General features: G+C 43.0%; 1 protein-coding gene across 1 annotated transcript; it reads right to left on the bottom strand.

Annotated features, from left to right (window-relative positions):
* Positions 1 to 13,180: 13,180 nt before the first annotated feature.
* Positions 13,181 to 15,639, bottom strand: LOC141344940 (uncharacterized). The gene is made up of 2 exons (XM_073849830.1): positions 15,513 to 15,639; positions 13,181 to 15,166 (listed from the first exon to the last, which is right to left on the bottom strand). Exons 1-2 carry the CDS (start codon positions 15,625 to 15,627, stop codon positions 14,196 to 14,198), a joined length of 1,086 nt encoding a protein of 361 aa, XP_073705931.1. The 5' UTR covers positions 15,628 to 15,639; the 3' UTR covers positions 13,181 to 14,195.
* Positions 15,640 to 16,501: the final 862 nt, after the last annotated feature.

Raw genomic sequence — 16,501 nt, 5'->3', positions numbered from 1 at the left:
CATTTAACTCAGGACCCCCAGCAGCTATCATATGACACAGTTTAGCTTTTCTTGCTGTACACACAGCGTTTTCAAACCCCCATGCAGTTTTACTTGACACATCAAATCTAGCTCCAAAAACAATCGGTTCTTCTAATAACCAATTCAAGGACAAGTCAGAAGTCCCCCTCCTTTTCTTGAATAAGTTCCATATTTTGAAGACCCCTTTATAGAAAGGAGTCAGTCCATTCAGCTGGATTTTGCTAAAAACAAGGCAGAGTCTAATCCCAGGCCTCCAGCTTGACTCAATATGAAGTTCGCAACATTTCTCCAGACAAGATCTTCCGGTCCGGTTAAAAGTCTTTGAACAAATTGTAGACGAAATGTTGCTCCTCTACTGACCAGATGTACTAGTCCGTGTCCCCCTTCCTCCTTGGGGAAAAAAAGTACACTCTGTGGCACCCAGTGAAATTTAGTCCAAAAAAAATCCACAATGAGAGCTTGTAATTTTGCAAGAAGTCCACTTGGTGGATCAATACATGCCAAACGATGCCAGAATGTTGAAGCCACCAGATTATTGATGACAATAACACGTCCTCTATATGACATTCTGGGCCACAACCATTTCCATTTTTCTAGTCGTCCTTTAGTTTTTTTCTAAAACACCTTCCCAGTTTTTTTAGTCATCTCCAATGTATACACCTAAATATTTAAAACCATTTTTCTTCCATTCAAGTCCAGCAGGTAAAATTGGAAGGGATTTACCTTCCCACTTTCCACATACAATAGCTTCACTCTTAATCCAATTTACCTTAGCTGACGACAGCCTTCCAAAATCATCAATTAATACCCTTAGATTATCTACTTCTTCTTTATTATTAACAAAAACAACAACATCATCAGCATAAGCCGATAATTTAACTTTAAAATCGCATTGTGGTATACTCCAGCCATCAATTTTTGCCCTTATTTTTTACTAACAATGGTTCAATTGCCAAAGCATACAACATGCCTGACAAAGCACACCCTTGCCGAATGCCCCTTGTGATTTTAAAAGGAGCACTAAGGCCACCATTAATTTTAAGTACACTCTCAATGTTACTATACAACACCCCAATCACTTTAGTAAAACTCGGACTGAAACCAAAACCTCTAAGCGTCTGCCAGAGGTAATTATGATCAACCCGGTCAAAAGCTTTTTCTTGGTCCAAGGAAATAAGACCACAGTTTAACCCCAATGATCTAGAGATATCCAAAATGTCTCTAATTAGATAAATATTATCAAAGATTGATCTATTAGGCATACAGTACGTCTGGTCCACATGGATGACCCAACCAATCACCTCTTTTAATCTAATTGCTAAAGCTTTGGACAAAATCTTAAAATCAGAGCATAGGAGTGACACAGGTCGCCAGTTCTTAATATCTCTGAGGTCACCTTTCTTCGGTAAAAGGGTGATTACTACTCTTCTGCAGCTCATGGGCAGCAACCCTCTGGTCAAGCTGTCGTTGAGCATTTCTAGCAGATCATCCCCTAATACGGCCCAGAGTGACTTATAAAACTCAACAGGGATACCATCAATCCCCGGAGCCTTCCCACACTCCATACTCTTTAGGGCTTCATACAATTCACCTTTCGTGAAAGGTTTTTCCAGTTCCACATTTGCTTCTTCTGGAACCTTAGGTGGACTCTCATAAAAGCACCTGGCTATCTCTTCCTCTTCCACATGTTCACTCCTGTACAGCTCTGAATAGAACGCCACTGCTGTTTTCCTAATTTCCTTAGGCTCTGTAATTTCTGTGCCAGATTCTGATAACAGAGAATGCATAATTCTATTTAGACCATTCTTTTTTGGTTGGACCATCCATTTGTGCTGCACTTTGAAACCTTGATCGTACCAAAGCACCCTGTGCCTTAATACCCAACAGATCATCTAATACTTTCTTTTTTTCTCTAAGAACCTTAATATGTTCTTGATTTATTACTGATTCCAAGGAATTTTGTATTTCCAATATTTCTCTCTCTAGATCTTCCAAAGATCAGGAAATTTTTCTAGAAACATTGAGATACATACGGCACAGTTGCTGTATCTGTATTTTTCCATTATCCCACCATTGCTGCAGAGAATCAAATGATGACTTACTATTCTTAAACTTTTTCCAAAAAAATGTAAACACCTCACAAAAATAATTATCTTGCAAAAGACCAGTGTTAAAGTGCCAATAAGGACTTCTTGGCTTTACATCATTAATAAAAATATTACAGCTGACCAAACAATTATCCGAAAAGCTTATAGGTGAAATTACACAACACTTAATAGTATTAAAATGATGTTTAAAGCAGTACCATCTGTCTAATCTAGCCATTGTTACATGGTATTCTCTCACTTGTGTCCATGTATACTGCCTCTGTGTTTTATTCAACACTCTCCAAATATCATACAAATCATATTCTTTTGTGATTTGCCGCAATACATGTTGTGATTCTTTATGAGGTTCTTTATGATTTCTATCAACACTATCATTTTCTGTGCAGTTAAAATCACCCCCGATAAATACAGTAGATACTCTTCAGGTTTGCAATTCTCTACTACATCTTTAACTTTATTTAGAAACACTACTCTTTCACCTCCTAAAACTGGTGCATACACATTTATAAATACAACAATAAAATTTTCAAACTTTGCTCGAATTTTCAACAACTGTCCCTCAACTACATTTTCCACTTCAAAGGAAACTGGAGTTATATTTTTCCTTAGCAGAATGGCTACACCTCCACTAATATTAGTCTTATGACTCATAATCACCTCTCCTTCCCATTCCATCTTCCATGCACTTTCATTTTGTACATCAGTATGAGTCTCTTGAACAAACATGACATCAATATTCTTTTGCCTTATCAATTCAAACAGCATTGCTCTTTTTCTGCAATCCCTTGCACCATTTATGTTTAAACTGCCCAGCCTTAAATCATTCATAGATGAGTGGAAAAAAATGAGGCTGAGCATGACAAAAACAAAAAATTTACAAGAAAAAATTAAAAATTAAAATATTGCTTTCTCATCATTTAACATGTTTGATCTCAACTTTTGAACCATTTTCTTCAGCCTGTATATTTCTTGTTCTGTGAGACCCCCCCCCCCCCATCCCTTTTTCTTTCATTGACACTCTTGCTGACTCTATAAACAATTCCCGATCAGGAAAGAAATCCTCCACTTGAACTCCCTTCATTCCTTTTGTACTTTGCAGAAAAGCTTTAATCTTTTATAAGCATTCCTTCCAGATCTCCTAAGAGAACCCGAATCAACTGAGCTCACCGATTCACTCTCGCTCTCTGCTAATGAATCATCAGAAATACTATGATCAGATGTAATTCTCTGATCCATCTCTTTCATCAGTTTTTCCTGGACCTGTTCTTTCCTTGCTTTTTTTCCCTTTCTCTTTCCAATAGTTTTTCTTTTCAGTGTGGGTGTTTTAAAAAGACTGTCATCATCTGTCATATCAATATCTCTGGATGTTTCTAGTTCCACCACATTACCAGCAACACCACTTTCTATCACATTTTTCTCCTGTCCTAGTTTTTGCTCATCATCCTTACTCACAATTTCTTCATGATTAGCTTTTTTTTTACTGTCCTCCCATCCTTTATTCTCATTTAAACCACTATCTCTCTCCTGTTGGTTTTCACTCACATTTTCTTTGTGTCCCTCTCCATCAGAATTATTAATAGTTTCATGCTCTTTATTCTCTGGACAAGCACGGACAAGATGCCCTTCACGGTTACATTTAAAACATTTCATTGTTTCTGATGTTACATAGATAACATAGTCAAAGTCGTCAATCCTAAACTTCAGTGCAAGATTCAACTCCTGCCCATTATTTAGAATCATATACACTTGTCTTCTAAAAGTAACAACGTGTTTAAGTTGCGCCGATTTACAGTTTAGGGCAATCTTTTTAATCTGCGATACAACCTTCCCGTACCTTGCCAGCTCTTTTTCAATCAATTCATCTTTAATGAATGGTGGAATATTTGACAATATGATTTTTTTTGCGGGCTGTATCAAGGGCATTACCGCTGTATAAGCATTATTTATGACAATTCCACTCGTAACGATCTCATTAACTTTATTTACGTCATCTAATAATAATAATAATAATAATATGTTTAATTTTTATAGCGCCTTTCAAGAACCCAAGGTCACTTTTAAAAAATAATACAAGCAAAAAACAACAACCAAAAACAGACAAATAAAACAAGCAATTGGCAAACATGATACATCAGAAAAGCAGAAGAGACATTCAGACAAGCAAGAGTTGACAACAAGGAACCATAGATAATAAACAACAGAAGGTCTAGCAACTGTATGATGAACTTCAATTATGTCAAGAAAATAGTCCTGTGACAGACAGACAGAAAAAAGGGAAAAGAGAGAAGCAGAGGGAAGAAAGAGTTATTTAGATGTAGTGAATAGATGAGTTTTAAGTTGAGATTTAAAGATCTGGAAAGAGGAGGCAGCCCGAATATTATGGGGCAGCTTATTCCACAGCTTAGGGCCTATAATACAAAAGGCCCTACCACCCACTGTAGAGAGTTTATGCTTGGGCACAACAAGCAAGTTGTCACTGCTAGATCTAAGAGTCCATGCCGGAATGTATGGTTGCACTAAATCTGCAAGATATTGAGGTGCAAGTCTATGACAGGCCTTATAAACTAAGATTAAGAGTTTGAACTGAATACGTTTGGATACAGGAAGCCAGTGAAGTTGGTGGAGGATGGGAGTGATATGTGCAGATTGTTTGTTAAATGTAAGAACACGAGCTGACGCGTTTTGTACCATTTGGAGACGATTGATAGCTTTGGCAGGTAAGCCACCATATAAGGAGTTACAATAGTCAAGTCTAGAGGTTAAACAAGCATGGATAATTGTTTCAGCATCTCCAAAATTAAGTGAGGGACATATACGAGCAATATTGCGTAACTGATAAAAGCATGATTTAACAGTCTGACCAATATGTGAATCAAACCATAACGCAGAGTCAAACAATACTCCCAAATTTCGCACAGTTGTTGACGGCCTAATCTGGACTCCATTGACATCTATGATCAAAGGAGGGGATGACCCATGCTGGGAGGAATGCTGTGATTTATGGCCAATGAGTAGGATTTCCATTTTATCTGTATTTAGTTGTAAGGAGTTATCAGACATCCAGGTTTTAAGTTCTTGAAGACAGGACACAATAGAAAGGGGTGGACAAAGTGAGTCGGGTTTAACTGTAAAATATATTTTAATATCATCAGCATAACTATGAAATCTGAGACCATGATGTCTGATGATTTGACCTAATGGCAGTACGTAAATGAGAAATAAAAGTGGACCAAGTACAGATCCTTGGGGGACACCATGGGAAATAGTGACAGTGCGAGATCTATTCTTACCTATACTAACAAATTGCTGTCTATCCGACAGATATGAAGTCAGCCACTGAAGAGCAGCACCAGTGATACCTATAGCAGATAGTCGAGCAAGAAGTACAGAGTGGCAAACAGTATCAAAGGCTGCACTTAGGTCAAGAAGAACAGGATACTGTGGGCACCTGAGTCAGAAACCAGAAGGAGATCATTAACCACTTTTAAAAGTGCTGTTTCTGTGCTGTGAGAAGGACGGAAACCCGATTGAAACTGCTCATAAAGATCATGTTTCTCTAAATGAGACTGCAATTGTGCAGCAATTACCTTCTCAAGTATTTTAGCAACAAAGGGAAGGTTTGATATTGGCCTAAAATTGTTCAGAACTGTGTTATCAAGACCAGGTTTTTTAAGGATTGGGGTGATGGCAGCTACTTTTAGGTCTTGTGGAACATAACCAGTGGCAAGAGATCTGTTTATAATATGAGTAATAGGTTGGATGAGTGAAGGCAAAAGATTTTTGAGTAAGTATGTTGGAATAGGATCAAGTGTGCAAGAGGAGAGTTCGATTTGATAATCAGTTGTTCAACTGCAGATATATTTGTGGGTAAGAAGGTGTTGAGTGGGTGACTTATCAAACTTGAAGAAAGGTGGGGAGAGACAGATGATGAAAAGGTTTGGTAAATGTTATCAATTTTATGTAGAAAAAAAGACTGAAAGCTTTCACAAGATCAACAGAGCCACTAATACCTGTGGACGATGGTTTAACAAGTTTGTTGATTTCAGAGAAGAGAGCTTTAGGCTTACACTTGGATTTATTAATGACAGTAGATAGATAGGTAGAGCGAGCAGTGTTAAGTGCCTCTTTATATTCTACTACTGAGTCTGAAAAAGCAATAGCATGCACTACAAGGGATGATTTTTTATAAAGTCGTTCTAGACACCTACATTCAGCTTTCTTTACTCTAAGTTCAGGGGTGAACCAAGGGGAGGAGTGAGCTGAAGGGACAGTCCTAGTTTTTAGTGGAGCAAGGTCATCCAAAACATCACAAAGAGTTTCGTTATAGGTTCAGAGTATCTCATCAGGGCTCGAAAGGTTAAGAGCAGATAAGAGAGGGGAGGCAGCAATGGCAGCAGAGAAATTGTCAGTGGTTACAGACTTCAGGTTACGGTAAGATATAGTAGATTTAGTTTTTGGTTTGAAAAGAGGTAGAGAAAAACCAAAAACAATAAGTTTATGATCAGAGATGCCCAATTAATGACCCTGAGCAACAACATTGTCAATACCAACAGTGCAAAGCAAATCAAGGGTATGAGAGTGTGAATGCGTGGGAAAATCAATATGCTGAGATACATCAAAGTTATCCAAAACAGACAAACAGTCTTTTGCAGTATTACAATTAGAATCAACATGTATGTTAAAGTCACCTAGCATTATGATTCTGTCATGCTGGACACAGGCGAGAGTGAGAAGTAAAGGTCAACTCAGAAAGGAAACATGCGATATATTTAGGGGGTCTGTAAATCAACAGAAACAAAAGTGGAGCAGGATCAGCAAGTTTAAATGACAGACATTCAAAACTTAAAACATCAAGAATATCATTTTTGATCATTTTATTTTTTTTCCTTGAAAACAACAGCCAGACCACCACCTCTGCCAGTGAGACGAGGTTTTGTCAGATAGCTATATCCAGGAGGAGTTAATAGATTAAGTTCAATGAAGTCATCAGACATTTGCCAAGTTTCAGTTAGAAACAGTAAATACAGGTTTCCCTTCCGGAGGGAGCTCTACGCTGCGTCCTGGTGGACACTATGGGAACTGCCTTCAGCATGACCGGTTCTGAAACAAGCTATAGAACAATGACAGTGAACTTGACACTGGCCGGCGCCAGCCTATGACATCATCAACAGGCGCCTGCTAGTATAAAAGCAGGTGCCTGAGAGCACATTACCATCTTTTTGTCTTCAGAGTCCTCTGTTCTAAACGAGTGAGTACAGCGATGCCTAGAGAGAAACTGTTTAGGAAGTGTGCGGATCCGTGTCAGAGAAATCTGACACCTGATGATGCACACGACCTCTGTTTGGTGTGTTTAGGTGTAGAGCACGCGCGCTCTGCTCTAGAAGGAGCGGAGCGCGTTCATTGTGAGAGTTTCACTTTGAAGAAACTCCGTTCTCGTTTGTCTCTTTTCTCGAGGGAATTGGGACATCCATCCGCCCCACGCGGCTCAGGTCCCGCGGCGGCTGAGGCTGCCCGGCGGCTGAGATTGCGGGGATCACAGGTGGAGCTGGCTGACGAGTTTGAGAGAGGGTTTAATCTCTCGCGCACGTCAGCCGGAGACGAGAACGCGCTGCTAGCGGAAGATGTGCTGTCTCTCACATCTTCCGATCCTGCAGCGAGTGCTCTTTTGGCTTCAAGCAAGGGCGAGCAGGAGGCTGAAATGGAACAAGATGAGCTCTCTGAGCCCATGCAGCCTGCCTGCCCCGCATATGAAGAGTTGATGTCTGTTATGGACCGCGCGGCTACCCCTTCAGTGGAAGCCCGCCGGGGAAGAGGCCGCCCTAGGTAGACTAGACGAGCGGCTTCTTCCCGGCCATAACAAGCCAACTCCCGTGAGCCTCCCATTCCTTCCTGATCTGCATAAGAGATCGAGAGGGAATGGGACAGGCCATATTCAGCCCGCATTCACAGGCATCAGCATGTGAATTATGCTGATGTCGAGGGAATGCATGGGCGCGGATATGTGTCGATGCCTCTCATTGAGCAGACGTTTGCGAACGATCTCTCAGCGGGAGGGACATCAACCCTGAAGGCTCCGACCCTGCCATCCAAGCCTTTGAGAGAAACATCTCGGTTGAAAGGCAGAGCATATGCAGCAGTGGGTCAGGCTGGTGCTCCTCTGCACACGGTGGCAGTGTTGCAGGCGTACCAGGCTGATCTACTGAAAGATCTGGACCGAGGTCTGGGGCTTTCCCTGGAGGAGGTGGCTGGGCTGCGCCACACCACGGAGAGACATCTGTGGGTGAACCTGGCGGACATCGGGGAGAAAGAGAAACGCTTTCTCCTCGATGCGCCGGTTTCGCCATCTGAATTGTTCGGCACATCCGTCGAGGCGGTGGTCGAGAAGTTCAGAGAGGCGAAGGCGCGCTCTGCGGCTTTTAAATCATGCATCCCTCGCCGGTCCACGCCCCCACCTGAACACCGGGGAAAACCAGGCCCGTCCTGGTCCAAGGGCCAGAGACGAGGCCAGGTCGCCAGTGTGGCCACTCGGGGCCCTCCCCCCGGGAGGAGTCGGTCCCAGAGGAGGCGTGATGCGTGGCATAGGAGAGGGGATCTAAGGGAGACGATCCAGCGCCGGCGTGGCGGCAGGCCTGGATCGGGCACCTAGAGTCTCCTCTCCGGTTCCCCTCACGTCCGTTCGGCTACCTGCCCCTTCTTTTTCCCCCTCACAAAGACTCTGGGGCTGGGCCGATGATGAGATTGATACTCAATCTGATGGCCCGGTATGTGAACAGTAAAGACACTTTAATAAAAATATTCAAATATGTATGTGTATGTTTTCATGTCTACCAGCTCCGCTTGGGTGATTGCTATTGCAGTTTTCGAGCTCCTCTTGAGTTCTACTGCCACCAAGTGCCGAGTGTAGCCAGGTCTCCCCTCGTTTTATAAAAGAAAACAGTGTGTAGAGACCTCCACTCGTAGAAATCCCCTCTTGGGTTAAGCGTTGCCAGGTTTGAAACCTCCGCTAGAGTAAGCTTGGTATAGACATGATCCAACATACATATACATACGAGAATATGTAATAAAAAACCCTCTTGAGCGTTGTCAAGCTGCTTCAAGCGAAAAAAAAAAATCGCTCTGCTGAAGCCTCAGCTCACTCAAACCCTGCTAAGAGTAATACTCTTTTTGCATGAGTGTAGTCAGGTACCTTCCCTGTGTATTTTCATATACACATATGTGAGACCTCCACTCCTAGGAGTTTGTGTGTTAGGGTGAATAGAGCGTCGTCAAGGCTCCCTCTCTGAGAGAGAGATGTTTTACTGAAGCCTCCGCTCTCTTTAAAAAGCCCCGCTTTTAAGTAGAAATCTTATATATTTGGCTGTTAGGCCCCATTCTGGGCCTCGCTAAATTATTTTCTGGTATTGTGACTAAAACCCAATCCGCCAGAATTGAGTGTAGCAGGCCTAGAAAGCCTCCTCTCTGTGAAGTCCTCTGTAAAGAGAGACATATAAAGATAATACTTCTTAGCGTTGAATGTAGCCAGGTCATTCTTAGACCTCCATTCATGAGAGCTTTTTACTGGGTTGAGTGTCGCCAGGCTCCCTCCGTGTGAGGTATTTCTGTTAAGCCTCCACTCTCCAGAAATGCAGGCCGAAAACACAATATTGCAGCTCTACTTTCTGTATATGAGCCCTTTTCGTGGACCTGTCACTACAAGCGTTGAGTGTAGTTAGGCCTCCCTTCCTCGAGAGGGTGTGTATACCAAGGCCTCCACTCGATAGAGCTTCCTCAGCTGAGCGTCGTCAGGCTTGTTACGCTCGAGAGAGCTTGTAACTATTAAAGCCTCCCTCACTGAAAGCTCCGCTTCCGGGTTCTGCTATCGCCCGGGATTGATACAGGTGTCTTCCTCGCGAAATGTTTAGAGCACCTCCTCAAAACCACGTTAGTGGTGTCTACTCACGCAAGTTGTTTTGAGCATTCCCTAAAATCCACATGAGTGGTAAGTGCACTACTAGGCACTTCATTAAAATCCATACTTATGGTAAGGATCCCTCCCGTAAAGGCAGGGTCCTTCTTTAAATCCTTCACGGGTTGGACCACGCAGGGTAATCCTCCGTGCCCAATTTCGAGTTGGTTCCAAAACCCTTAAGTTTTTTCAACTCCTTTGATAAGCACAGTGTAATAGGTCTCCCCTCTGTCACAGCCAGCAGTACTGAGACCTTCACTCTCACAGTTATAGCAGCTAGCAGGCCCATGGGTGCCTCGCTGACTATTTTTGGGGGGAGTGCAGTCTTTCACTCACCGAAAACTAGTGTTGTAGGCTTCTCTCCTTAGAGATGCAGTCTCGGAGCCTCCACTACACAGGGCTAGGTGATAAATGCAAATTTTTCATTATTTGTTCTACTGTGAGTATCTGCCATTTTCTTGAGCGTCGAGTGTAGTCAGGCCTCCCCTCGCCTAGAGCGTTTCACTTGAGGCCTCCACTCTGAAGAGTTTCCCTAGGGAGAGCGTCGTAGGCCTCCTCTCGCTTTAGAGAGTCTTTCTGCTGAAGCCTCCCCTCTCCAGAAGCTCCGCTTTCAGGCTCTGCTATCGCCTAGAGACAGCAGTCTGGTGATCCTCTCGCTATGCTTTGGGCACCTACTTAAAACCACATTGGTGGTGTTTACTCACGCAAGTCCTTGAGCACTCCTTAAAATCCACATGTGTGGTAAATGCGCTCACGCATTTTCCTCAAATCCACATTGGTGGTAAAGGTCTTCCCCCACTGGCGGGTCCTTTTCTAAATCCTTCACGGTGTGGGTCACGCAGGTAAAACCTCCGTCCCATTGTTTGAGTTGGTTTTGTACAAAACCTTTTTAGTTGTTTCAACTCCAATCCAGATAGCACTGCTAGCAGGATTGAGTGTCGACGCCTCTTCAGGCCTCCACTCTCCAGAAGAGCTCCAAAAACGAAGGTAATTCTGTCGCACAGGCTATTCAGCCTCGCGGATTACCTTCAGGGTTAGAGTGTAGATAGGTCATGAGACCTCCACTCTCAGAGTTCTTCTTTGCTAAGCACGGAGGTGTGTCAGGCTCCCTCTCTTGAAAGCCTCCACTCTCCAGACTCCACTCAGGTAGTACTGTTGCATAGGCTATTCAGCCTCGATGAACACCTGCAGTGTTGAAGTGTAGTAGGTCATGGGACCTCCACTCTTAGAGTCCTTCTGCTGCTCGCAGAACACTGCCACCAGACTCCACTAGGTACTGTCGCATAGGCTACTCAGCCTCGCTGATTACCATCAGTGTTGAAGTGTAGTTAGGTCATCAGACCTCCACTATTAGAGTCTCCCTTCTATGAGGTGTTGTTAGGCTTCTTCTCAGAAGCCTCCACTCTCCAGACTCACTCAGAGTCCTTTGTTGCCTCCAGAGATTCACTAGAAATAGACAGTCCGACTGCACAGGCTTATCAGCCTCGCGGACTACCTCTAGTATTGGGTGTAGATAGGTCACAGACCTCCATCCTCAGAGTTGTCCTCTGCTGGGTGCAGAGTGGTACGAGGCTTCTTCTTTCCAAGCCGCCGCTTTGCAGAAACTCCACTCAGGTAGTTATGCTGTACAGGCTATTCAGCCTCACTGACTACCCACAGTGTTGAAGTGTAGATGGGTCACGAGACCCCCACTCTTAGAGTTTTTCCTTTGCAAGACACAGAGTGCTTTTCTGGCTTCCTTTGAAGCAGTCACTCCTCTGAACTCCCTGTAGGTAGTTCTGCTGCACAGGCTACTCAGCCTCACTGACTACCTCCAGGTTTTGAGTGTAGAGGTGCCACGGCACCTCCATTCTTAGAGTTGCTCTCTGGAAGGCGCAGAGTGTTGCCAGGCTTCCTTTTGTCGAAGCCTCCACTCCTCAGAAAATCTCCACTTAGACGGGCCTGCTGCACAGGCTATTCAGCCTCACAGACCATTGTCAGTGTCAAGTGTAGTTAGGTCATGAGACCTCCACTCTGTAGATTCCCTCTGAGCAGAAGCTCCACTCGGGTAGTTCTTGTTGCACAGGCTATTCAGCCTCACTGAATACCCCCAGTGTCGAGTATAGATAGGTAGCCGAGCTAGCCGTGGCAGGTCACTGGGCCCCAGCGACTCTCGCTGAAGCAGGGGTGATTTTCCTTCTTGACTCCTCACTCAGTCAGTTTGATCACTTATCCCTCGGCATGGCAGCGTGGGTATAAACGTTCCCATAGTGTCCACCAGGACGCAGCGTAGAGTTCCCTCCGGAAGGGAACGTCTAGGTTACGTATGTAACCCCTGTTCCCTGAGGACAGGGAACGAGACGCTGCGTCTAGGGGCCATGCCTCGGGCCCTGCACATACCTCCGTCCGACAAAAAGATGGTAATGTGCTCTCAGGCACCTGCTTTTATACAAAAGGCAGGCGCCTGTTGATGATGTCATAGGCTGGCGCCGGCCAGTGTCAAGTTCACTGTCATTGTTCTATAGCTTGTTTCAGAACCGGTCATGCTGAAGGCAGTTCCCATAGTGTCCACCAGGACGCAGCGTCTCGTTCCCTGTCCTCAGGGAACAGGGGTTACATACGTAACCTAGACGTTTTCCCAGTTATAATGTCACTCAGCAGTGTACCCTTACCAGTCAAAGAACGAGTGTTCAAAAGGGCACAGTTGTGTCTGTGGGGCACATGCGTTGCATACCATGACGAATAAGAAATATCTCTGGTTAAGGGTGTGAGAGTACGGACGCGGTGGAAAGTCACATTGTTACTATGGTAACGCTTAGATCTGTGCGACCCAACCACAGGTATTGACGAGTGAGTGTTGTAGTCATAAATCCACCGATGCTTTGCAGACCGATGGACATACCGTGGACGACGAGCAATTCCGAGAGTTTTACACCATTTATATGTAGATATATCCAGACGGGAGGAACAGTTAAGGTTATGCAGTTGCGATGAGGTATAACAAAGATCCATGGTATTAATGAGAACCAAAACAAGCCCAGATACAACTAGAGCCAAGAATTTATTAATAGCGAAATACATCTCCTTGCACAGTTTAAGACAGCATTTACAGAAAAAACAGTGAACAGGACAACTGCGCTATTCATTCTTGAGAGAGAGAGAGAGAGAGAAAGAGAGATTAAGGGTGGGATCAGAAAAGGCCCTCAAGCTCGGATTCAAACTCAGCAATGATGATATATCTCGTATTGGCTATCAGCACCTACTGTAGTTTTTTCATGACTTTTATTAAATGTATATATTTGCATTTATGTCAGACTGTTTAGTCACTATTGCTACTGACAGCTTTGTCCAGCCAGTCACTATTGAGCTGTGAGTTTAGGTCTATAATGTATTCCCTACTACTCTCACTGCAAGCATAAAGTAAAGATCTGGAGGAGTGTTGTGAAAAAGCTTTATTACAACAGAACTGGGACACAATGTGGAAACTATACTGAACATCTTCTGAACTCTTCTCTTCATAAGCAGCTCTACACAACAATCTGCTCTCATTTACAGACTTTTATAATGTACAATTCAAGCATAATACAGTGGTCTTGGTTAAAAACAATAAATAATATCATTATACCCTACTGAGGGTGAACGTGTGGCCAAACTGATTAATGCAAAATACACAGTTTGTGTAAACGTCCTTATTTCATATTAATATCAAAGCTGTAATTGTTAGATTTCCAGGACTCTTCTGATCTCATGTTCTCACTACGCAAACTGTGACTGATGTAATGAATTTAAAGGGGTCCTATTATGCTCTTTTACAAAGTCTTTATTTACAAAATAAAGACTTTGTAAAAGAGCATAATATACATAAATCGTTTTTTGAACCACCAAACATGAGAACATGCTCTCATGTTTGGTGGTTCGAAAAACGCTTTATTTTTCACATAATTTAAATTATTACAATAGCTTTCTCCCCAGGCTGACACAAATGGCTCGATTAGTTCCAGAATATTTGTCATTGTCTGTCAAGCGCTACTGCACACAGTTAACACACTGAATGTCAGATTGCTGCTGCTCTTCAGCATGTAGATGTTCTAGTAAATGATTTTACAAGATGAGGTTTGAGTTAATCTCCTGACTCCTGCTCACTATGATATCTTCTGGCCACATTTTCTCGTGTGCGACCGCAGAGCGCTGGATGTGATGAAGCTCCTTCCACACGGCGGGCAGCGGTACGGCTTCTCTCCGGTGTGAACTCTCTGGTGTATTTTCAGGTTCCCCGACTGACTGAAACTCTTGTGGCAGTGCGAGCACTCGTAGGGTTTCTCTCCCGTGTGGACTTTCCCATGTTCTTTCAGATATTTGGCTCTGGAGAAGCCGTTCCCGCACACCGAGCACACGTGAGCTTTCTCCCCGCCGTGGATCTTCTGGTGCTCCTTCAGATAACCCAGCTGTGAAAACATCTTTCCGCAGAAGGAGCACAGGAACAGCTTCCGGTGGATCTTCTGGTGTATCTTCAGGTGCTTTGCCGAGACGAAGCTCTTTCCGCAGCGATCGCAGCCGAAGGGTCGTTCTCCGGAGTGCGAGTGCCGGTGGTTTCTGAGGATCGTAGCCTGCGTGAAGCTCTTCCCGCACTCGTGACACGTGAAAGGTCTCTCTCCGGAGTGAATCCTCATGTGATTCTTGAAGTGTCCCTTGCGGATGAAGCTCTTGTGGCACAGGAGGCAGGTGAAGGGCTTCTCTCCCGTGTGGATCCTGATGTGGTTCTCCAGGCTCTCCTTACGCGTGAAGCTCTTGGCGCAGTGCGGGCAGCTGAAGGGCTTCTCTCCGCTGTGAGTCTGCGAGTGTCTCTTCAGGTCCGCGTTCTTGAAGAAACTGCTGCCGCACTGCAGACAGATGAAGTTTCGCTCTCCGCTGTGGATTCTGATGTGGCTGTTAAGGTTGACTTTGAGCGTGAAGCGCTTGCCGCACTGATCGCAGCTGAACGGAGATTTCTTGGCTGCGGTTCTCTTCTGGGACAAATCATCTTCAGTCTGTGATTGTTCTCCTGTTATGATCTTCTGATGATCCTCCTCCACTGCATTCACTTCTTCACTTTCCACCTTCACTTCCAGCACATCTAAACAGGTCCAGATGAACACATGAACACAATCCAATGGCAACAATCATATTATTATTAATTATTATTAATACTTAAATATTATGAAGTAGAATCACTAATGATATTTAGAGGTGTACAGTATATTGTCAGTAGGGCTGTAATGATTCATGTATTCATTCGTATTATTTTGAATCAGATTTTATCCATCTATTTTCTATTTACACATTAATTTTTAATACCTTAATGATTTTGTTGCATGTTTTTTGTCATTTTTTGTTTTTTTATTTCATTTTTATTTATTATTTTGAGTTTATTTTGGAAATGTCGTGAAATCATTAATGAAGAATCAAGAATGGTCACTAACCTCTCTGTTCATCAGTATCTTCATCTTTCATTCTGTGTGTTTCTGCATCACTCACATCTTCACTCTCCTCTTTAACAAACTCCATCTTCACAGAAGCAGAACTCAGATTGGTCATTTTTTTACAGCTGGAAACTGTTGGAGCAGATACAGAGCAGAAAGTCATTAGTATTTAATGAATGCTGAATTCATATCATCACTCATGAATATTAAATATGTGTGTGATGTAAGAGGATTTCCAGTGAAGCACAGACTCACACCTGAAAATAAAACAGCAGCTATGAAACACTCACACACCAAGCTGAAAACTTACTGATATCGACAACAGAGACGACTGAAGCTGTTCTCTGACTGTGGGTCTGTTACAGCGCTCTCAGAATAAAACACTGTTGCATTGTATTAAGACATTCTGTAATATCTCACACTATTATGATGAGAACTTACATTTTCAATGTATTACAAAAAAAATACATTTTAATCTTGTCAAGTTTTCAGTCATAAAATCATTAATACGTAAACTCTCAATCATTTTTAAGTTACCTCTATTTTCTAAAAATCCAAAACATGTTACTGTATAGCCTAATACAATGTTCCTCTATTGTTTTTTTATTACTATCACTGCTACACTTATTTCTGTGGAATTAATAAAACATATGAGGTTAAGGGATCAGAAACGAAATATCTGTGAGGAATTTTATTAGAGAACTTAAGTGTTGTTTGTACATTGTTTGTTTGTTAAGGACTTTTTATGATGAAATTAACCATATGCATGATATTTCTCAGCTTCTATCTATTCATTCATTCTATTCGCAGCACATTCACTGGTGACATAAACAGATATTTATTGGAGAAAACACGAGAATCATTTTAGTGCTCACTGGTGTTACTGCCCTTTATATCAGCTGCTTTCGAATCATTACAGACTGTGTAAACTACAGGAAAACAGTAATTCGGTTACCGTTCTTCCTCCGCTCCTCTCAGCAGAGCAGTAT

This window comes from Garra rufa, chromosome 10 (genome assembly GCF_049309525.1).
Source record: "Garra rufa chromosome 10, GarRuf1.0, whole genome shotgun sequence".
Lineage (NCBI taxonomy): Eukaryota > Metazoa > Chordata > Actinopteri > Cypriniformes > Cyprinidae > Garra > Garra rufa.
Note: the sequence above shows the minus strand (reverse complement) of the source record. Positions and strands in the feature narration are given on the sequence as shown.

What these genes read in the sequence shown, in the direction of transcription:
- LOC141344940 (XM_073849830.1), bottom strand. Translation starts at nt 15,627, where the DNA reads ATGACCAATCTGAGTTCTGCTTCTGTGAAGATGGAGTTTGTTAAAGAG. An exon ending in AGATACTGATGAACAGAGAG is followed by an intron (nt 15,167 to 15,512) that starts GTTAGTGACCAT and finishes GGACCTGTTTAG; the next exon opens with ATGTGCTGGAAGTGAAGGTG.